Source organism: Mya arenaria, chromosome 4 (genome assembly GCF_026914265.1).
Source record: "Mya arenaria isolate MELC-2E11 chromosome 4, ASM2691426v1".
Lineage (NCBI taxonomy): Eukaryota > Metazoa > Mollusca > Bivalvia > Myida > Myidae > Mya > Mya arenaria.
In genome coordinates this window covers 31,944,721-31,969,934 of record NC_069125.1, presented here as the reverse complement: position 1 = coordinate 31,969,934, position 25,214 = coordinate 31,944,721, and the positions used below count along the sequence as shown (strand labels likewise).

Sequence of the window (25,214 nt, the reverse complement as noted above, 5' to 3'; positions counted from 1 at the left end):
AAAAAAGTAAGCCACATATATGGTTATACAATATATCCACTATAACCTATTTTAACATTTTGAAAAAAACTCAAGCATCAATTTGCATACGATATATTCTTTAGCACGACAATGTTCTGCTCATTATCCCAAGAAATTGACGGTCTCTCCTACAAAGTGCGCATTTATGGCATTGGAAACAAGCTGCAATACCATAAATTCAAATTATTTGCCCATCTTCCGCTTTTGTGGCGATACTAACATGATCGCTAAAGTACTCTATCAAGGAGGATTTGCTCGTTTGCAAGTGTTACCCCTTTAGCCAACGGGTTTGACCTGCAAGAAACAACGACGACAATGGGATGGGGACACTGTTATAGGGCGATTAATTAGGGGTTTATGTGGGATCAAGTTGTTAACAGCATTCCTGGCGGGAGCATCACGACATTATCTGCTAGGGGAGTGTCAGATACAGTAGATTTTCTTTTAACGAAGTAACCATCGACAACGGTTACAATGAAAGAAGACCTTTGGCGCAAAAGGGCTTTGTTATAAAACCATAGTAATATACCATGATGCACTGTGACTTCCCTCTTTTTCAATGAAATGCCATCAGAAGTATTTCATTGGAAATGTATCCGTTTTTGTTGAAAAAACAAACAAACAAACAACCCAACGAATCTCAACGGAATGCTGGAGGCCCAGCACGCGTGCTTTTATTATTTGAGACTTTGTTAAACATGATCTACATTTCGACTGAAAATCATTGAAATATAGTTGCTTTGTTTCTATCCTTGTTTATATTACAGAAAAAAAAACCGTTAGCTCGAATTCCCAGAGACCGGCGTAAATACCTCGAACCTCTGAAAATTCGAGACAGGCGGGATTGTTTACCCTTAGTATAACGAAATCAGACCTTTACAACTAGTTCGAGCCAACTAGGAAATCGAGCAAAGCGCATTCGAGCCAAAGGGGTTCGACTGGGTTCTTTTTTTTTTAAATAACTCGAATGTGAAGCTGCAATGAACATTTCTTGAGCCCGTTTTCTGCGTAGCAACTAACACTGGTGTTCATTTTGAGATCCCAAAATAATGCGTCCGTGTTGGAGCCCGTACTCATTACCTCTTTTGTGAGGACGCATACATTAAAAACAGCTATAATTCTAAGGTTATATCATGTCCATGTTCGTCATAAGCAAACTAAAATAACCGAATATTTGAAAATGTAAGTAAGTAAAATCACCATAAAAATATGCATGCAAAAAAAACCTCCTAGCATTTTAGATTACATCCATTATCTATATCAAGCGTTTGGCCATAAAGTTGTTCTTGAATATTCCAATGTCCTATGTAAATATGACTTCTAAGTGAACGGTAAATAGCACTGTTTCATTTAACAAATTATTCGCAAAGAGGAGCATGGTTAACCAAGAGCACACGCCTTTCTTCCAGATATTAGGCCGGATAAGTGCGCTCAATTAGGAAATGTTTCACAAACGATTAACAGCAGAACCGTTCTGTTGTCTACTCGGGCACAAAATCGCAACTTAGACTTTCTGAGGACGACAGAACAATCTTGTCTTGCTTTGCAAATTTTGGTCGTATGGTCAAATATTACATTTAAATTGTAGATTGCGTTTTTTGCGCCAAAATACTCTTTAACAAAATATTTGAAGCTGGCTCTGTTTGATAAATAACTGTATGAGAATAATTGCATGTGCCTATGAATAATAACAAGAAAGGTGCTCCAATGGAAGTTTAATATATATTCATCACGAGCCTCGGTTTGAGACGGACACCCTACTGTCAACCATAAAACCCGAAAGCATCCGAACGATCCGATTCTTCTACGGAAATCGGGTGTGTTCTCCATTCAAAATTATCTCCCTTTCATATAAAAGAGTCACTAGACCAGAGATGAAGATGCTTTTGTGGTTTTCAGGTCAGTTTAACGTAATTTTCCCCATGATTACAAGCGATGTCGACACTGGACATCCGAGGCGTCAAATCTGACCACTTTATCAAGTAGTAATTACCATATTAACGTTAGGACGTGGCAGTTTTATTGAAATCTATCAATTTAGAGGTCTCAAATTGTTCTTTGCGTGCATAATTTTGCAGTTTTCAATGCGTTTTGACTGTTAACGGTTACCTTGGTGAAAGGTTTGAAAAATGGGCGCATGATACCAATGGGAAAAGTAAGCTTGATGTTTGACAGTGTAGATAAAAGTCAAATTTTTCATGAATTGATTGCAATCTAGATTTCAATTAAATAAGAACTTTGTTGTAAAAACTAGCTGAGATACGCACATTTTCTCACGTTTAAACTAATGTTGATATGGAAAAATAGTGTATTTGTTAAAAAATGCCAGACACATATAGATCCTTTTCCACGTTCTAAATTGGGTCGATCCTACAACCTATAATTTCCACAAAAATATTTGTTAAAAAATTGAGAATCTATAAAAAAAATATGATCATATTATCTATAGTTTTCCTTATTTTGTACAACATGATTGTAAATAATATACTGAGTAAATATTTATAGTTTCTTTCATGCATACAAGTTTGTGTGTTGTGTTTATAATGGCGTGTCGAACATTCTATTGTATGTTCTGTCTGTTCTGTATAAAAATGTATGCGTTATTTTGGATCAACCCTTGTAAATTAGCAGCGGTAGGAACTCTTTTGCTCTGAAAAAGCACTTCAACCTCTTTAAATAAAACAAACTCCACCGTTTTTTTTTGTTTTTTTCTAAAGCTTGGAAATGATGTCCTTAGAGAAAAAGTCGATTAGTCGCTCACATTTTATCCATAACTAAGGATTATCTTGTCACTAGCAGTGTTAATTGAAGAGGGCAAAAGGCCAATTCCTCTCCTACCGTCAGATATTAAGCGTTTCTTAAAACGCCGCTCTCCAAAAGAGTCCGGGCAATGTTGTTGCGCAATGATTTACGGTGAGTTTCACCAATTTACAGGACAGAATTTTATTGCTTTCGAAGCATTAAGGAAACCATTCTGATGAAAAATTGTCCATCAAATTTCCATGTTCAATTAATGCGGCGACGAAATTGTTTTACGTAAAGCATTCTGTTCTAATAAAAACCAGAAGGAAATTGTCGTAAACAGTTAGAGTCTTAAAAATATCCTTGGCTTAAAACATATCATGCGCCGTCATGAGTTTTCGAATTACTGGTATTTGCTCCAGGATATTGTGAAGCATTTTCAGGGTTTAATGATGGAAACCCACAAAATTCCAGATTCCGAGATACGTCCAGAAAATTGCTCTGGGTGACGTCTCGTTGAGATAAAGTCGTGACTCAATCGACAGTACACCACAATTTTAACATGAATGCCCATCCATGTTAACTGTATACGATGCGTTTTGCGGTTGGTACGGATACGATGCGAATTCTTTACTCTCCGTTGGTGACTCTTTCTGACTCTTAATGGAAAAGAGCTTGATATATTCATTGATTGCATGAAATATTGACTAATAATCATTCTTAATTGTATGACAAATATAAATGTAAAATGGGTTTGTGTCTGATAATGGCATTTTAATTATTATTATTATTATTATTATTCCGTTAAAGTAACAACCAGCATCACCATGATTCACATTATGACTGATATTTCTAACTGAAACAACGTTTTGAGCAACAGCACAAAAAAATGAGCAAAAGCTCAAGAAACATCCGTTTTTTTGTATCAAAGCTGTGTTTTATTCGATGCATAACGATAATTCTATTTAACATTAGATTTAGATTTAGCTTTCAAATGCAAAAGTGACACTGTACAACTTGGTGTAGTGTAGGCTCGCAGTTTTGCTTATATCTCGTTTTTGAGAGTGTATGTGTTTCTTTGACAATGGGCCGACTGTTAAACTGAACACTATAGCTTTCTTCTACACAAAAAATGTGTGGTAGTCCCATGTATCACCAATATCATGCATATTGTGTAATGAACATAGACACAAGTAAATTTAAGTCAATGGGCCGATTGGTCAGAACTTTGTTAACGTAAGCAACGTTGCTTAGATCATCGGTGTTAACTTTCAATTCTTAACTGCTCTGAAAGTTCATTGGATGCACAAGTGCTCTGCAGTATTTCCTACAAGATTTGAGACCACTGTTTATCTGTACTTGTTTCATTAAAATCTATGAGCACGTCATCAAATATTTCACGTTTAAAAGTTAACAACGCCGTCGTTAATCACGTTGTTGTCTTTAACAAAACACCTCAACTTCCATTCCTCTAACGAACGTCATTTCAGCAATTGCGTTCATCAATCGATGAACGCAACAGCTTCGGATATGTTCGGATCGCAATTCATTGCATAACAATAAACATGAAAAATATTGATCTTGTTATTGTTTGTATTGTGTCAGAAGGTCCCGTAAAATATAAATCAACATTTTAGAAAGTGTTAGGTTTTTTTAAATTTTAAATGTGTAGTTGCCATAACTGTTTGAATTTTACGTTTAAAAGTGATTTCAAGTGGTTGATATTTTCCCGCGATATTGTGACGTCATTAAAAAATGTTTCCGGTTAGAGTCGGCTCGTTCTATTGGAATGGGTTACTGAAAGTTTTTTTTAAATGAAATTAAGTTTTTTTAACAATTCTCGAATGAAATAATGAACTTTTGGTGTAAATATAAGTAATGAATTGCGGGCTTGATGTCATTATCGGGGATATGAACGCAATTGGGCTGGTCAAAGTACTCGTGGAGTCCTTCGGACTCCACACACTTTGACCAGCCCAATTGCGTTCATACCCCGATAATGACATCAAGCCCGCAATTCATTCCTTTAAACAAAGTTCTGCACAATCGGCCCGTAACTTTTATAAACCCTGTCTATGTAACGTACACAGTATGCATGCATGACATTGGCGATTCATGGTACTATTAAATATTGTGCAGAAGACAGCTATAGCGTTCATTTGAAATAGGGCACGGCACGAATGGAGCAGAATCAGTGCCAGAATGCGAGGCTAAAGAAGTAACGGTTAAAGAAATGCAAACCGGAGTGAACAGACGTCAGTGCGTTTATTCAAACATAACAAATCCAAGATCATTGTAGGCCTACACACGTCAATGGCGCTAAAACTTTTTCCAAGCAATAAAACTGATTGGAATCGTTTCATCCAACATACATTTTAATTAATATCAAGATTACAAATCGGGAATGGCAAAAGTCGACCGAGGTAAAACTATTTCACATTCACAAAAGTATGTTAAAATATTAATATATTCTCCAATAGCCACACTACCTGGCTTTGTGGAAGTCTCAGGGCCCATATTCACTAAAGTCTTGAGTCTGAATTTGAGACTCAGACTCAGAAATGCAAAATTTCAAATGTGTTGTAAAAATGTTAAAACAGGAGCAAAGATGGTAAAAATGCTATTACAAATAACACATAATCTATTCTACATTAAGCCACAAATCTTCTGCCGAAATTAGTTATATTATAGATACAGTTATATTATAGATATTTTGTAACATTGAAAAATTTAGTTTTTTTGAGCCTCAGACACAAACACAGGAGTGGTTCCAGCTCTTTAATGAGCTGTATATAAAAATAGCCAATGACTATTCCGAGCTTTAGCAAAAAAAGCGGACATTCCGAGCTATAGCAAAAAAAGCGGACATTCCGAGCTATAGCAAAAAAGCGGACATTCCGAGCTATAGCAAAAAAGCGGACATTCCGAGCTATAGCAAAAAAGCGGACATTCCGAGCTATAGCAAAAAAGCGGACATTCCGAGCTATAGCAAAAAAAAAGCGGACATCATTATTAAAGGTATTATTGGTTCTTTTTATACACAGCTCCTAAAAATGCTGGAGCCACTGTTTCGCATCCGTGAATATGGACCCGGACTTTTTTAGTTTTGACACAGTAAATGTATCGGAATAGGTGTTTGAACTGAGCTTGCGATACCATTCTTTTCGATTCCCATTTAAAGGTGGCTCATAAAAGTTTATTAATGGTTAAGAAAATAATTTATATACAATATATATTTTGTTATTAAAACCCCCAGAATGTATCTTTTCTCAACTAAGAGCATATTTTACGATAAGATATTGTGTAAGTGTTTGTTAAGGGTTTTGTTGTATTAATAAAACTTGGGGATTGATAATTTGTTTCCCGCCATGAGTTTAATCACACCTTAAATAAATGCATAATATGTCTTGGATCAAACCAAACCCTCGTTCAAGTGAGATTTTTTTTCGAAAATTCGTTTGGCAAATGATACAACTTGTCATGGCTTTATTGGTGCACCTTTTACAAGCGCTCGTTTTATTAATTAGCATTATTCCTCTTTTTAATCTCTTTGACGAAGTGCCGCAAATTACGACACTGTTCAAGACAGGGGTTTGCTTATTAGCTTATTCATGTATACCTAAGTTATTTACACATGTTCCCGCCTAGAGTTGCAAAAGCAAGTAACACAGATTCTGACAAGATATATCTCACAAAAATAACTATGGCAACTGCAGCTTACGCATTTGTAATCTAGAACACCATTCGCACTTAAAGTATTAAGCAGCCAGTGGGTCAATTGTTCAGAAGATTGTTAAAGTTAACAACGTTGTTAACTGGATCGTTGTTAACTTTCAAAAACATTGTACTCTGAAAGTTTTATGGACACACATTTTATCTGCATTACACAAGCACATTGTATTGAGACAAATATTTCAGCTACGCTTGTTTTACTTAAATATATCATCACAATATAAAATATTTCGTACTTAAAAGTTAACAATTATGACGTCAACAACGTTGTTAACTTTAACAAAAAGTTCTGAATAATGTTTTATCGGCAAAACAGCAATTTGGTCAGTCCATGCAACTGACCAGTGTCTGGTAACACCATTACTGGACTACCAGAACCCCGTGGTCATTTGTACTTATAGTTAAAGGATTTTCACGCGAAAGCTTACAAAACATTGACGGTGTTAGGAATATCTATTGTGTGACTTAACGAAATTTATAGAGTCTCCAGCCGAGATTAATTCCGGTCCGAGACTACAAGACGCCGCTTGGATTTGACCAATACACAGCCAAATGATCAGCCGGCCAATAGCAAAATCTTATGTAATTTAAATAACAAGTATTGGAAGTCACAGTATTTAGTTTGTGTATTTAGACGATTTAAATGGACATCGCCTTGAATATAAACAATATTATCAATAAAATAATACAAAATTATCAACATCTTTCGTCACATATATTAAACCAGTGTTTGCTCTACATGTATATTTCCTGTTCAATTTAGTTTAAACATCATAATAATATTTTACAACGACTGTGAAGAAAGATATGATAACTTATACTAAGTCACGAGAGTGTGGTCATGTGCTGCGAGGAAAAACAGAAGTACCCGGAAAACAACAACACTTGTCCGGCTTGGTGACAACGAACCAAACTCATATGTGCCCAGCCTGGGAATTGATCCAGGGTCGCCTTATTGAGAAGCGAGTGTGCTTGCCACTGGGCTTACCGGACAACCTAAAATCATGTTCAATTTATATTTAATAAAAAAATACTTAATTGTGTTATTTGAGATACATATTGGAGAATAGCTATTTATTTCAAATTGCAATAACTGTGACACATGCACCATATTGACATGAACAGCGTTAAAGGGAATGTACACCAGATTTGCACAAAAAAAGTTTTTTTCTGTAACGAATCTCAGGACAATTATATAATAGAATGTGTTTCGCTTAGATATCAAAATTGTAAAAACACACACCAAAATGTAAAAAAATAGTGTGACGGAGACCGGGTACGAACCACTGTCTCCAAAATTGCAGTCCAGCGTCGTATCCACTGAGCTACGACGGCAAATTTTAATTGGGTGACATAATTAAGGTATACACCAACCTCGGTATTATCACGTGATAACACCGACTAGCCAATCATGCGTATGGAATGAATTCTACCTGGTAGACATACCCAGAAAAAAATAATGAAAACATACGAAATAACTGCTAAACTTAAATAAATTGTAAACTATGTGGTACTTCAGTTAGTAAGTTTCAATGCATTGTACACATCGATGCCAAGTTTATGTCAGTTTTCGACAATTTTCTCTTTTTTTCCGCTATTTTATCACACGGAGTACAGCCCCTTTAAGTCAAGCATCCATTTTTGAAAAATGTGGAAAAGTAGGCGATTTTGTCATAAAATTGAAATAAAATAGGAATACTTTCAGGAAAAATTATCTTACCTTAAAGTATTTTTTCGGTTCGGTGGCATTTTTGGTAGGAAATGTTCGACTGATTGAATTTCACCTTGTCTTGACACATGTGTCTATTCTGTTTCCAAAAGGTTATCTCAGACAAGTCAGTCTCAGTCAAACCTCAACAAGATGACATATGGAATTGGTAGTCATAGACAGTCGTTTGCATTTTTAATTTTCGTATATACTGAAAAATGATGTTTTTTCTTGGTTATGAGAGTGAAATGTTTGAAAAGTGAAAACAAAGAAAAAAAATAGTCGGCAAATATGACCCAATTAAAAAAGAACAAACATGATTAAAGAGCATGATCACTTGACCACCTAGTCTGTCTGCGCGTCCGTCAATCCGTCTGTATGCGGCAATAATTCCTGGACAGTTATGTGGACCAGTACCTTACTTTGAGGCCAACATTTGTGACCGATATTCCGAGACCAGTTAACAAAACAAACAAAAAACACATCTGTGAAACCAATATTCATAAGAGCTGTCTGGAGATTGAAGTTCATAGCATCGTGCTACAAAAAAGACAAGGCAGGTTTCCAAGCATACACCCATTTAGAGTTGTCTGGAGACTGAATTACACAGCATCAAGCTACAAACAAAAAGACAAGGCAGGTTTCCAAGCATACACCCATTTAGAGTTGTCTGGAGACTGAATTACACAGCATCAAGCTACAAACAAAAAGACAAGGCAGGTTTCCAAGCTTACACCCATTTAGAGTTGTCTGGAGACTGAATTACACAGCATCAAGCTACAAACAAAAAGACAAGGCAGGTTTCCAAGCATACACCCATTTAGAGTTGTCTGGAGACTGAATTACACAGCATCAAGCTACAAACAAAAAGACAAGGCAGGTTTCCAAGCTTACACCCATTTAGAGTTGTCTGGAGACTGAATTACACAGCATCAAGCTACAAACAAAAAGACAAGACAGGTTTCCAAGCATACACCCATTTAGAGTTGTCTGGAGACTGAATTACACAGCATCAAGCTACAAACAAAAAGACAAGGCAGGTTTCCAAGCTTACACCCATTTAGAGTTGTCTGGAGACTGAATTACACAGCATCAAGCTACAAACAAAAAGACAAGGCAGGTTTCCAAGCATACACCCATTTAGAGGTGTCTGGAGACTGAATTACACAGCATCAAGCTACAAACAAAAAGACAAGGCAAGTTTCCAAGCAAGCACATATTGTAGAGCTGTCTGAAGACTGAATTACACAGCATCGTAATACAAACAAAGAGACAAGGCAAGTTTCAAAGCATGCACGCATTGTAGATTTGTCTGAAGGCTACATAACACAGCATCGTAATACAAACAAAAAGACAAGGCAAATTTCAAGACATGCACACATTTGTACGTAGAGCTGTCTGGAGTCGGAATTACACATCTTCGTGCTACAAACAGAAGACAATGCAAGTTTCCAGACATACACACGTTGTAGAGCTGTCTGGAGAATAAATTACTGAGCATCATGCTTGCAAAGATACAGTATACACACATTGTTATATGCTACTGTCTGCGATTTCAGAAATTAACAACAGCTGTCTAACTAAGCACAAGTAATCATGTTTTCCACCCAAACGTACTTCATTAGCGGTTCTCCGGCTAAATCATAATTGAAATAACCTGTAATAATTTGATATACTTATAACCACTTGATTTCCCCACGCCGCCACCTCGAGTCCTTCTCAAGACTGCTTGAATAACTCCTTAAGAGAAATCTGATTATGGCGATTAGACCTAGTCTGTAAGAGCCTTATAGAAATGTAGAGTTATTAAACTGTGGGTAACTATCAGAGACTAGCATAGAGAGTACACCATCAAATGTAGTATTGTTCCTGGAATAGAGAGTAAACTGTATAGTGTAATGTTGTTCCTGAAATAGAGAGTAAACCATCAAATGTAGTATTGTTCCTGGAATAGAGAGTAAACTGTATAGTGTAATGTTGTTCCTGAAATAGAGAGTACACCATCAAATGTAGTATTGTTCCTGGAATAGAGAGTAAACTGTATAGTGTAATGTTGTTCCTGAAATAGAGAGTAAACCATCAAATGTAGTATTGTTCCTGGAACAGAGAGTAAATAATCAAATGTAATATTGTTCTTGGAATTATGAGCAAACCATCAACTGTTATATTGTTCCTAGAATAGAGAGTAAATTATTTAATGTAATATTGTTCCTGAAATAAAGAGCAAACCATCAAATATAATATTGTTCCTGAAATAGAGAGTAAAACCATCAAATATAATATTGTTCCTGAAATATAGAGCAAACCATCGAATGTAATATTGTTCCTGGAATAGCGAGCAAACCATCAAATGTAATATTGTTCCTGGAATAGAGGGCAAATCATCAAATGTAAATTGTTCCTGGAATAGAGAGCAAACCATCAAATGTAATATTGTTCCTGGAATAGAGGGCAAATCATCAAATGTAAATTGTTCCTGGAATAGAAAGGAAACCATCAAATGTAATATTGTTCCTGGAAGAGGGAGTACACCGTATAATGTTATGTTGTTGCTGAATTAGAGAGCAAACCATCAAATGTAATATTGTTCCTGAAATGGAGAGCAAACCATCAAATGTAATATTGTTCCTGAAATAGTGAGTAAAACCATCAAATGTAAATTGTTCCTGGAATAGAGGGTAAACTATACAGTGTAATATTGTTCCTGGGATATAGCCTTATTGTTCCTAAAATGGAGAGTATTCAATATAATATAATATTTGTCATGCAATGGAGAGTGATTTATCCAGTGTAATATCGTTCAGAGGCATTTAGATTCTGGAATAGAAAGTAAACTATTAAATGTTATGTTGTTCCTGGAATAGATGGTAACGTATATAATATGGCATTGTTCCAGAAATTGAGATTTAACCATCAAATGTAATATTGTTCCAGGAATAGAGAGTAAACTATTTAATGTTATTTTGTTCCTGGAATAAAGAGTTACCTATCTAATTTACTATTGTTCCTGGAATAAGTTTGAGGTGAATTCAAAGGACATGATACACAAGTAATCAATGTAAACACACAAAATAAATCGAAAACATTATGCTGCAACTGCTTGGTGGTGGCAGCAACATTAATTGAGACATGATTGATTGGTATTAGTGATACCGATGATATCTGTCATCGTCGGACACCTACCACTGACACATACCGTTAACTCCCATTCATCAATGATAACAACGGAAAAGGTCAGCCGCGGGTTCCTGTGTGCATTTTTGTGTGTTTCTTGTTTGTAAGTCGTTTGGATATTTATCTTTGTGTCATTTTATTTGACCATGATAGGTGTTGCCGCAGCATTTTCCGTTGCATTAAAATGCCGAATTGTATTAAACATCTTTGCATTTGCTATTTATCCAAAGCATATTTGTTTATGCCCGAAGACAGGAGTTGGTTAGGGCGTCTGGAAGCTCTTTGCTCTTGCCATCAGGAGATGAATATCTGAAGGCATAATCCTATTGTCTTGCGGCCACCACGGTCAATCCGACATGTGAGTAGACAGATTTTGTACAATCAGGCCACAGGATCTGTTTCAGAAATCATAGTGCCTACTCCGGCGTACAAATGTAATCATACACATTTGTGCGTTCGGACATTGCCGCTAATCTCTGCTATTTGCAGAAGATGCGATAATAGCTACTTTCTAATACGTTTTGGTGTTTCTTTGCAGGCTTTGATACACATTACTATAAGTCACTTAGCGGAGTATTATTTCAGTAGATTAGATCCAGATATTCATATCAAAGTCATTATTTTAGAATAATGTCCGCAAAATAAACACAAGGTTAACTTGATTGTTCTTTGGTCAGCGGTCAACCTAGCAGAAACGATTATAAAATTTGCTGGATTGGTTTTAGAAGAAAAACAGAAATAGAAACTATTGTATTGTTTCGCCGCTTGTCCGTGGTTTATAACACGTACAGGCGACATACTGTCTCCTCCCAGCTTAACTGACCACTGTAGCCATTGTCCACGTAGAAGGACCACTGGAATTTAGTTCTGGCCTTAATCTGGTATAAGAGGCTCAATCATGTTAGCGATAATCCCTTAAGTGCTTGTTTGTGGAGAATTTAATGACATTCTGAAGAGCAATGATATAACAAAAACTTGCTTGTATCTTGTCCCACTCTGTCGTTGAAATTGCATATTATTGTTTGCAGGACCTTCAAGTGGAGGAGGAGCATGGTTGACGCCAAGAAAATGAGTGTAGTCTTGAGGACAAGCCATCAGCAGCCATTGTTTAACACTTGGTTAAGCTGTCCACTGGTTATCGTTTGGTTAGTTTGTACATTTAAATGCTTTGATTGGTTAATATTATTTTTGGATAAAATATTGACCAATCAATTAACTTTTTGGCTAAATTTGACAAAACTAGAAGAATTAACCACGTTTAAGTCGTTTACACAATTAGTTGGAGGACTTCTCTGCAATCGTTGTTTTAAAATCGCAGAAGCCTACCAGCTACTATAATTTAATAGGGCATAATTTCTATGATCTTCATTTTGTTATAAAAATATTAAGATATATACATTAAATTTAGTTCATGGTGACAATGCTCTAGAAGGTGTCCTATAAGCACCTCTCCACCAACAGGTCGTGGCTTCGAGCCGCACCGTAGGCATACTTTCTCAGATGTCTCAAAAAGGACACAGAACTGGTTTCTGCCCTGGAACGGACTCGATACTGATTCAAGCTGTCTTCACAATCGAGCTAGTATAACTTGGTGTTAGTAAACCAAATTAAGCTCAATTTCAGTATATGTATTGACTGAGTCTGATTTACTATTTTGCTTTCTTTAGCGTACTTTGCTCGTCTTTAAACTGTAAATGCAAAATGTGTGGTAGTAATAAACAAGAAATGCGCTTATCCACTGACAGAAAACTTTTACCTTCATTGAGTTTGTAAGTATCTTCTACAAGTATGTACTACAGGGGTGGATCACGGATATTACGTTAGAGGGTGCGTAATTTAGGGTGTAAGCTTTTGACTGGGGCCCGTCCCTCAGAACCTTAGTTCATTTGGTTTAAAGTGTTGGCATGAGGATGTTTGGGGATACTCACCCAAGATCATTTTAACAATTTCTAGTCCGAAATAATGCTTTAAGGGCGCACCCGGATCCGATAGTGTACTTTAATCGCGCAATACATATTATTCATAACGTTGTGTTGGTTAAAATTCAATTTTCGACAACCAACCTATGTTTCAAATGGTTTAAAAAAAGTCGCTTCCTCAAGAAGAATGACAATGCATTATATCAATACATATATATGATTTATTAAATCATATGTACGGAAAATGATTCTCCCACCCCATATCGGTAGATCTAAATATTTGGCCATGCTGGAAATCCATACATTGCTCACGAGCAAGGATAAAAAAGAGTATCCGTGTGTAAAAAATGAATTAAAATACAGTTTTAACCCTTATTTTGTTTAACTGAGGTGGAAGAAAAGACATCTACTTTTATCGCTCGTGTAAGATAGGTTCATCCCAGCCTTTGCGCAGGGTGTTCTACGAAAACTCGGGAAGCCTCGTTTCCGCAAGCCATCCTACGCTTTTGTTCGGATGAACCTATCATACACTCTCGGCCATGGAATACACTTATTTGCTCTAGAGAGTTCTCAATACAGGCACTGAGGCGGAAGAAAAAATGGTAAATTTCTTCAATACAGAGGTTGGTCTCTCCGGATCTTTTACAGATATTTAAATCGCTTTGGACAACGATGAGCCGACCAAAAAAGATGGACTGGACAGTTCTTAGACAAATCGAATGCGAGGTAGATATAAATGCAAATTACACGGCTACCGGGGTCGATCCGGACCGTCTCTTGAGACGGTTTCGATTCTGTGAAAATTGGCTGGTCGGTCGAACGGGTTTTGTTCTGAATAGAAGTTGACCCTCTAATGAGCCCTACCATCCCCGGCTTGTTTCAAACATGACAGAAAATACATTCTAGACTAGAAAATGAATTCTACTCCATGAATTTCCATTTCTGGTCGAACGGCACGGGGTCGGAATATATTTCCATTTCTATTTATAAGATTCGAAACTGTCAAAACATGTAGCGCTAACGCCAAGGAATCCAATTGCGAGAGCTTCGCCAAGCGAATAATCGGGACACGATTTGATTATTACTAATGATTACATCCCTCCTGGATTTCCATTTCATTAGAGTCCATCCCCAATAGGATTTGCACGACTAAATCAATTTAAAGACAATTTCCAAACAAGCTCGACAAGGCTCGTTATGCTCTTGAGAAAATTTAAGTCGCTGCTCAGGGAAATATTGGTTCCTGTTTTCTGGTTTGTCTTCGAGTAATTTTGCGTCTTCAATAAAAACACTGGCGAGACATAACATTATTGGATGTTTCTTTGTCTCAAGAAACGACTAAAACGTCACAGATTTTAATGTAGTGTCGGCTTCAATTAGAGTAATAGCACGGTGAAATGTCAAAGAATGATCAGCAGTTGCGGGCGAGGAAAAAACGAATCCAGTAAAACTGTTGGATAACTCTGCTGGTCAGCGGAACGTCAACGTAACACAGGCCATTAGCAAATATACACATAGGTAACGTTCATCCGTAGTGCTTCAGAATTTTTTTTGGCCGTTTGGTTGTTTGAGCCTCCTATGTACTTGTATGTAAAACACTTCTTTTTAGTCATTGTTTAGTTACTACCTTTATAAAATAACTTCGACGTACCAACGCACAGACATGGGTCTGGTCTAAGTTATTCAACATGTTTTTGTCAAGGCGCAGAATTGTGCAAAATCAAACTGACCAGTGGTCATTCAAACTGGTCATCAAGGTCTAAAAACTGTATATATTGTATAGTTATAGTAATCCAAGGATTATCACGCGAAACAGTATTAAGTAAAACATTACGTGTTTGACAAGATGTCTATAGAATTTGTCACCAAAAAAGAAAAAGGTCAGTAGCTACTAATATCCTAAGTATTTAGCAAAGCATTCACTAAGTAAAAAGGGAGGGAGCATTCACAAAGTGCTTTTACGCGATATCCATGACCATTACACATTGTTAAAGGCCTAGTTCAAGCCTTCTATATGTGACCCCCCCCCCAAAAAAAAACACCAAAAAAAAACACCTGTGTATAGTACACAACCTCTGTTTATTAATCTTAAACTACTTGCCTTCATCCCTCTTATCAGATCTCCGATCTGGGTATCCTGTTGTGCAGTTTTAGAAGTTTTATTATAGAAATGGACCCTATATGGCCCTGAGCCAATGAACGAATACACAGGAAATTGGCCCCTACTGTGACACCAGTGCAATTAGCGGGAGATGCACAGGGGAATATCATGCCAAACATTCCTTAAACTAGGCCTTTAAGAGTAGTTCATCTCTGTTTGTGTCTGAACAAGTGAGTAGTACAATATTAATACAAACACATCAATTTATATCTAATCATGACAACTTACAATGTACAAAATACGTCAAACTTGAAAAATGTGTTTACTTTGCTATGAAATTAACAAATGCAGAAAAAAGTACATAAATCAACTGCTTCTTGATAACATATTTTAAAAATAACATGTGGCGTAGAAAATTACATTATTTGTGTTTAAACGATTACTGTTGACAACAAATTTGTCCATATGCCAATAAAATCTGTACTTTAGTTTAAAGAGAATTTTGTTGCACTTTGACAATCGTAACAACTCGGCAAGCTTCGAGATAGACTACCTGTTGGATACTGGCCGAGGTGTTCCGATTGGCACTTTGACGCAAAAAGTACACCATAGTACGTGATAGCCTAACCATTTTTAATCTAAGGGAAACAATCACTTTTGTCCAAATTATTCAACTACTGGGAGTTATACAAGGGGAGGCAATTCAAAAACAAAAGATAGTTTTCTTATGTTTTATTTATTTATAGTTTTTATATTTAAAATCCATAATAACTACATTGTTTAAAAATGCACAACCTTTAAATCTATACAATGAACTATTTTAGCTAAAAAATGCTAAAAGGGCTGTCCGACTGGGTCAACTCAAAATTCAAAACTCTCCAACACTTTAAAAGGTACACAATGCTTAAGAGATTGTTAAATGAAGTTAAATAATAAATGTAGTAAGTAAACATCTGCTGCCATAAAAACATATACAAGAGACATTCACAGCCTACATGTTATGCATAATTTATGTGTCTTAATAATTCATTGATTGAATTGATTTTACATTTAACTAATCACAAACCAAACAATTGTTTTTAAAACAAACTAGGGCTGTCACCGGAGTGACGAATACCCCCAAATGCCGCCTGGACACAGGAATGGCAAACCATTCCTTTGAAAAGAGGCCATAACTCCAAGGTTACTACACACTGCATCTTCTTTTATCATGCATGTATTGTTTTATTTAAATCTGTTGAGTAATTTAGAAGTTACACTAATGACAAGAAAAACTAGCCTTTCATGAGTTATCGTCCGGAAACCGTTTTTCTATTGTTAGTAACAGTGACCTTGACCCCACCAGCCCCAATATCGAACTTGACCTGTATCTTCTGATGTTACACCTGTGTACCAAAAATTGTTCAAATCTGTCTAGCCTTTCATGAGTTATCATCCGGAAACCATGAAAACCGACAGACCGACCGACAGACAGACCGACCGACCAACAAGCTCACTCCTATATACCCCCTCAAACTTTGTTTGTGGGGGTATAACTATAATTGGGCAACAGGAAGTTAACTTTCATAATATGGACGGAATACATAAAAATCACGAACATGTTATTCTAATAGCAAAAAGCATATCATTCACTTATCTGTTCTGATATGTCCATGCACTGGAATTAAGATCGAAGAAATTCAAGAGGTTCATAATCTATGAAATAAGAGTCATGGTGGCCAAGGTAAGGAAATCCCCCAAGTTCCACTATTATTAATACACAAACCATTCACACAAAGCTAGTACCTAAGAAATTGATATTCTAAACAGTAAACAGTACAAGTATTGATTATAAATATTTTCAAATTCAGATCTATTATTTTCAGTATAAAATATGATATGTAAAACAAATTATTTAATATAACACTATATTTCCTCTGCGTCTCATTTGTCCTTTCTCATTCATCAGAGGTTCGATCACGATAAATGTTGTACGCACAGCATCATCACTCTAGTGAACGATAATATATTTGTCAAACACTAATAAATAATTTGCATGTTAAGCAATAGCAGACTTGTTTGTTTCCACTTCCACTCCAAGCAGATCATCTTCGTCTGTGTGTTTGAGGTTATCTGTGAGGCGATCTGTGAGCGGTGTAAGAGAGATAACAAACCAGCCAATGACGCTCAGGACATTCCGAGATGTATTCAGGTTCCGCCATAGCTGCAACTCGTCATCACCCAACGTCAGCAACTCCTGGAGAAAAGAAGAAAATTTGATAAATGGTGCCTGTGCAATGTCAGGGGTCTAAATAAGTATTGGTTGAACCGTCTCAAATAGTAAGAAACTGACAAGCGGCTACTTATTCTACTTACAATTCTCTTATTTTCTTCAAATGTGAACCAGCACAATTGTCATTTGAATCGTCCATTTTTAATGGTTCTTAATGAGAACACTGGATGTATGCATGTAATACCAAACCAAGATTAAACATGAGCGCCACTGAGCAGATGCCGAATGTTTTTTTTTAGTTAAAAAGCAGCATAAGTGAATAATTATTAAAGCTAGACTTTTCAAGCAATGGCAAAAGTAAAAGTTTGTGCTCATTGATGACGTCAACAACAACAAAAGGGCAATGACAATATCACAATTTGTTTTCTTTGAAAAATCAAACAACCTCATACTATGCAACATACATTGCTCAAGTGCTTTTATTATTAGATTAACCAGAAAAATATACTTGTATATATTGTGTATACTTATATATTTGTTTTTCACTCTTTTTCATAATAATATCTCTGGCTATCTAATAAATACCCTCATATGCCTTTTTTTAAATTTAACCTAAAAGCCAGTAAAAGGACAATATAGGTGGTTCCTGCAGCCAATAGTAGAAGACTGGTTAATTCTTTGGTTTAGTTAGTAAGCCAAAATTGTATTGATTGGTCAGTATGAAACTGAAGTTCATACTGTGTATGTTAAATAGTTTTGGATGACAATTTTCTGAAATCTTCAAAAGACGTTAACATGTTTTCTTTTTGTACTAATATTAAAGCATAAATTTTGGGTAGGTACCTCATTGACTGTAAGATTGCGTAACTGCTGGTCATACAGGTGTATCTTGTCTTCTAAGGCAGCGTTGGATAGGCTCACAAGAAGGGCAGCAAAATAGAAGACCACCGAGACCGTCCCATTCTGAAGTGTGAGCGCCTTTAACACAAACCCTCCTCGTGGATTGGCTACATCAAACCTGTAAAATTATAACGTTGTTATGATGATTTTGTATTAAGATCATGTATTCAGAATGAATGAATGAACCTTAACAGGTCCTTTTTCATCTGAATTTAGGGCAACAGTCTCAAAAATGCTTGGTAGAGTAGTGTCAATCAAAACAGCAAAACAAATCCCCAATGCTTATCATGACATTTCAGTATACTGTGTATCGATTGATTAATACTTGTTGTTTTTTAAATAATAATCAATACAACTGGATTGTAAGCAGGGTTTCCGCCAGGAATTTCATAAGGCATGTCGGAAGGGGTGTCCCCTCCCGACGTCGATTTTTTTTATTTTCGTATCCAAAATGGTGCAATTTCCTGCATTTTAAACAAGTTTACAGTTATGTTCCTATGATTTAGAATTACCAACTCAAGTCTGATTAACATAAAAATTATTTGTGAAAAGGTTTAATGGTTTCTCTTCCTTAATTATTGGTATTTCTCAAGTTTTCCGACAATACAATATCGACGATATTGATCGACTCAATTTGTAAGGACAACAAGAACTAAAAGGCCCATTTTTTTAATCTGGGGTCAATAAAAAATAGTTTTAGGGATTTGTCAAAACAGGCATAACTGAACAAGAATTTAAACCAGAATTATTGGCCTTGGCACACGTATGCTTCTGGTCTCTGGAAACATATGATCTGAGTTTCATACAAATATCTATCACATTTTTATTTAAGTTTTGCTAAAGCCTACAAATTTGCTCGCCCAAAACAACACCAAGGCTATCATAATACCTGAACATTTTTCTCTGAAGTACAGACAAGCTTATAAAAATTATGTGGACTTACCTGTCAAGAGCTGATACTGTACATATGAGCAGTAATATGAAGAATATACACTGAACTGGAAGTGCTAGTTTTCCATAATGTAGTATAAAATCTTGGAGCGGAAAGTCTAACAATACGTATGCCATAACAATATGCCATACAGATAAACCTGCTAGAAGTCCATGACAAAATAAGCTAAATGTCCGTATAACTTTCTGTGTTGTGAGAGCAAATTCCATGGTTGTATTTTTGGGTTCTTCATGAACTATGGCCTTTTCTTTAGCTTCTTCTAATTGTCTTTTCGCAAACCTGTTCTTGTTTTCACCCTTAAATCCTCCTGAAATTGTGAAAAAAAAAGTTATATTTGAAAGAGTTTCATATGAAGGAGTTCCATTATGCTTAGTTTAAACATTACATATTTTACAACGATTATGAAGGAAGTTGTGATAACTTATACCAAGTCACTCTCATTGGCACGATCTTGCACAAGAGTGTGGTCTTGTGTTCTGGGAAGAACCAGAGTACCTGGAGAAAACCCACTTGTACGGCTTGGTGACCACTTACCAAAATCACGTGCGCCCAGGCCGGGAATCGAACCCAGTGGTGAAAAGCGAGTGCGCTAACCACTGCGCTAACTGGACAACCATTTTGCTTGATAGATACAGGGTAAGTTTCTGTAAGAAGCTGGGTCAGGTTAAGTTCAAAGGAGCAGAAAAAAAAGTAGTCAGTGGGAAAGATGGCAGTGCCAGGATTTTACCAGCCTCCTGTGTCATTATAAAACCCTTTTAAATGAAACAGAAAATAGAATAATAGATGTAAAACTAGAAATTCTGCTACATACAAGTCACAGCTCATATACAAGTTCATCTAGAATTGAATACAAAACAGCCAAAATGGTAAATGGGTAACAGAAGTACTCATTACCGTACAATGTTTTCATTCAACAAAAAAAACTTAATGATTAGTCATAATGAAATTAACCATTGAACTTTACATAAAACAGCCCATGCTATTTTACCTTTACAGGTTATACACAAGCATTAAACATCAAACATAACTCATACCATCAGTTTCAATATAGAATTTCTCTGTTGGTTGTGAGCGTACAGCATGCGATCCTGTTGCATACGGTTTCTTATATTCCTCTTCTTCCTCCTCATCTCGCTTAGCATCGTGAGGTATTATGTCATCCTGAAGGTCTGTTAGCTCAGCTGTCAGGGTATTGTCAAACCCAGCCTCTGTTTCCCCACGCTCAGCTTTCTTATCCTTCTTTTTTGTTTTTTTCTTCCTGGGCGTTCCATCTTTTGGTGACTTTATCAAGCTTGCTTTACTTCCATTCACATCCTATTGAAAAATTATGATCAGTTTTATTATTACTAGCATGCATGTAATTTTGAGAAGCAATAAGAAACACGTGTTCATACTGTACATAAATATACCCGTACATGTACTTAATATGTTGAAGTTGCGCCATACAATATGATGCTTACAGAGCCATTTTTTAATCTTTCATTATGATTTATGGTTTTAACATTTCCTTTGAAAACCATCCTTAAAAAAGTTGATAATCTTAAGAAGTAAACAAAGACTGATAGCTTTTGGCTTGGCAATACCATGTACTCATGAATGAGGTTATGAATACCTTTGTCAAAAAATATGAAGTCACAGGCCCTACAGTATACATCTGAGGCTTCAAGTCTCACCCTCAGAAGTTTAATTTACTCATTCTGCTTACGACATATCCTAACAAGGCTAAATTGAGTTATGTACTTAAAATGACTTAAGATCTTATGCTTCAGACATTGATTTTGAAATACTGACGGAAAAAAGACTGGCGCTTCTATCAATAAAAAAGGATTTGATTCATTAAAAAAAAATCTTTGTTAAATTACCAAGGGCTATATTATATGATGAAATGATATACGCAGCCAGTCTTTGAAAATAGCATTTCTTTTTAATTCAATGCACCAGTCAATTGTAACCAGGGTCCGGAGAATAGCGGAGACTTTTGGTCCAGCCAATCCCGGGTAAATCCCCGCCCTGCGAGCATAAACTGCTGGTAAAATCACGGCCAAATCCCCCGCACCCCAGGGACAGCTTAAGGTCCATTCCCTGTTATTATCAGCGCAAAAACAAAACCACTAAAAAAATAAAAAAAATAAGATAAGATTTATTTAAAGTCGGCAAGACAGATATACAGACAACATAAGCTCTTATGAGCTTTTATAACCGACTATGAATGCATTCACTGGGCACTGGAGGGCAACCCGGAAGGTAAAAACATGGTCCATTTTCCCCGGTACACCTATGGGACCTAGGAGGGGCTGTGGTTACAATTGCCTTGTGCATAAGTGAAGTTTATTTTTTTCATCACCTCTTGCAAAACTGATAATTAACAAAAATGTTACAGCCAATCTTTGAAAACTATCAGGTCAGATTGTCTGACATATGGCTGTATATTGTGCAATTGAAAATGATTCTTTGATAGCCGCCCTTAGATTGGCATAAAATACATTTAAAATTCCAGAAGTCCAATGAATATTGATATACCTCTCCCTGACTTGTAGCACTTCTGGCTGAAGATGGATCCCCTTCTTTATCTGTCTTTTTAGGCGCCCGTTTCTTCTTTTTAGGAGCAGTTGTCTCCGCGCCTTCCCCAGCAGTCGAGTCTGCACTTGCTGCTTTCTTCTTTCGTGGAGTACGTTTTGGTGGTTCGACACCCTCCGCTGCTAATTCCTCGACAGGCTTCTTCTTCTTTTTCACAACTTTCTTTTTGGGTTTATCTGCATCATCTCCTGTGGCATTTGGATCAATTGGAGGCAGTTTTCCTTTGCCAGTTTTAGGTTTTGTTTCCGACATTTTTGTTTTCCTTATTTACATACCGAAACGATGTAAGCGATCATTGATTTGACTCGAACGAAAATATGCCGGGAAGAAAAAGGTTACATACAACCATACAAACTAATAAATGCGTCTACCTAAGTGAAGTTCGTTAAAAAAACAAAACAACACATATTATTATAAACGGAAACACTGACGCATCCATGAATGCATAAGACCTAAGTATCTTGTTAAAAATAGTGTTTTTAGTCATAGATATGCCTGAAATGCTTCGAACAGCATAAGGGATAAAAATATATACTGGTAGCGATACTGGTGGCGCATATGGACATCCATAGCAGAACAGTATAGATAGGAAACCATAACAGATGTATTGATAGTGTACCATAACACCTGTATTATTAGTATACCATAACACCTGTATTGATAGGATACCAAAACATCTGTATTGATAGTGTACCGTAACACCTGTATTGATAGTATGCCATAACACCTGTATTGATAGTTGAACAATAACACCTGTATTGATAGTGTACCATAAACCTGCATAGATAGTGTACCATAACAACTGTATTGATAGTATACCACAACACCTGCATTGATAGTATACCATAACACCTGTATTGATAGTATACCATATCACCTGTATTGATAGTATACCATAACACCTGTATTGATAGTGTACAGCATCGCATCTGTATTGATAGTGAACCATAACACCTGCATATATAGTGTACAATAACACCTGTATTGATAGTATACCATATCACCTGTATTGATAGTATACCATAACACCTGTATTGATAGTGTACAACATAGCATCTGTATTGATAGTGTACCATAACACCTGCATAGATAGTGTACAATAACACCTGTATTGATAGTATACCATATCACCTGTATTGATAGTGTACCATAACACCTGTATTGATTGTGTACCATAACACCTGCATATATATAGTGTACAATAACACCTGTATTGATAGTGTACCATAACACCTGCATTGATAGTTTACCATTACAGCTGAATTGATAGTGTACCACAAGACCTGTATTGATAGTGTACCATAACACCTGCATAGAATGTGTACCATTACAGCTGAATTGATAGTGTACCACAATACCTATATTGATAGTATACCATAACACCTGTATTGATATTATACCATAACACCTGAATTGATAGTGTACCATAACACCTGTATTGATTGTGTACCATAACACCTGCACAGATAGTGTACCATAACAACTGCATTGAGAGTGTACCATAACACCTGTATTGATTGTGTACCATAACACCTGCATAGATAGTGTACCATAACACCTGTATTGATAGTGTACCATAACACCTGCATAGAATGTGTACCATTACAGCTGAATTGATAGTGTACCAACAATACCTATATTGATAGTGTACCATAACACCTGTATTGATATTATACCATAACACCTGAATTGATAGTGTACCATAACAACTGTATTGATTGTGTACCATAACACCTGCATATAAAGTGTACCATAACACCTGCATTGATAGTGTACCATAACACCTGTATTGATTGTGTACCATAACACCTGCATAGATAGTGTACCATAACACCTGTATTGATAGTGTACCATATCACCTGTATTGATAGTGTACCATAACACCTGTATTGATAGTGTACCACAACACCTGTATTGATAGTGTACCATAACACCTGCATAGATAGTGTACCATAACACCTGTATTGATGGTGTACCACAACACCTGTATTGATAGTGTACCATAACACCTGCACATATAGTGTACCATAACACCTGTATTGATAGTGTACCACAACACCTGTATTGATAGTGTACCATAACACCTGCATATATAGTGTACCATAAAACCTGTATTGATAGTGTACCATAACACCTGTATTGATAGTGTACCATAACACCTGTATTGATAGTGTACCATAACACCTGTATTGATAGTGTACCATAACACCTGCATATATAGTGTACCATAACACCTGTATTGATAGTATACCATAACACCTGTATTGATAGTGTACCATAACACCTGTATTGATAGTGTACCATAACACCTGTATTGATAGTGTACCATAACACCTGTATTGATAGTGTACCATAACACCTGTATTATTATTAGTGTACCATAACACCTGTATTGATAGTTTACCAGAACACCTGTATTGATAGTTTACCACAACACCTGTATTGTTAGTGTACCATAACACCTGTATTGATAGTGTACCACAACACCTGTATTGATAGTTTACCACAACACCTGTATTGATAGTGTACCACAATACCTGTATTGATAGTGTACCATAACACCTGTATTGATAGTGTACCATAAGACCTGTATTGATAGTGTACCAAACACCTGTATTGATAGTGTAACATAACACCCCCATAGATAGTATACCGTAACACCTGTATTGATAGTGTACCATAACACCCACATAGATAGTATACCGTAACACCTGTATTGATAGTGTACCATAACACCCACATAGATAGTATACCATAGCACCTGTATTGATAGTGTACCATAACACCCACATAGATAGTATACCGTAACACCTGTATTGATAGTGTACCATAACACCCACATAGATAGTATACCGTAACACCTGTATTGATAGTGTACCATAACACCTGTATTGACAGTACACCATGACATGAGGTCCTGTTACAAATCAATGCCTCAGTGGTCCAGCAGTAAAGATCTCATCCAGCAAATAAAGAAGTCGATCCCTGCTACTGATCTGAACTGTTTTGTTTGAACTTTTTTTATTATTTTTAGCCTTTTAGCATTTTTTATTTCTTACTTTCATGCTTATCAAGGTATTTCTTTTCGTTTTCTTTAACTAATTTTAATTCCTACAATACCACAGCCACTGCGCCTTTACGATATTCAACATGGACACACAGTAAAATCATGTGTT

General features: G+C 36.3%; 1 protein-coding gene across 1 annotated transcript; it reads right to left on the bottom strand.

The window, feature by feature from the left end:
* Nucleotides 1–16,149: 16,149 nt before the first annotated feature.
* Nucleotides 16,150–22,295, bottom strand: LOC128231965 (transmembrane protein 237-like). The gene is made up of 5 exons (XM_052945265.1): nt 21,982–22,295; nt 20,496–20,775; nt 19,453–19,768; nt 18,453–18,627; nt 16,150–17,633 (listed from the first exon to the last, which is right to left on the bottom strand). The coding sequence occupies exons 1-5, from the start codon at nt 22,288–22,290 to the stop codon at nt 17,436–17,438; spliced, it is 1,278 nt and encodes a 425-aa protein (XP_052801225.1). The 5' UTR covers nt 22,291–22,295; the 3' UTR covers nt 16,150–17,435.
* Between the last annotated feature and the right edge of the window lie 2,919 nt (nt 22,296–25,214).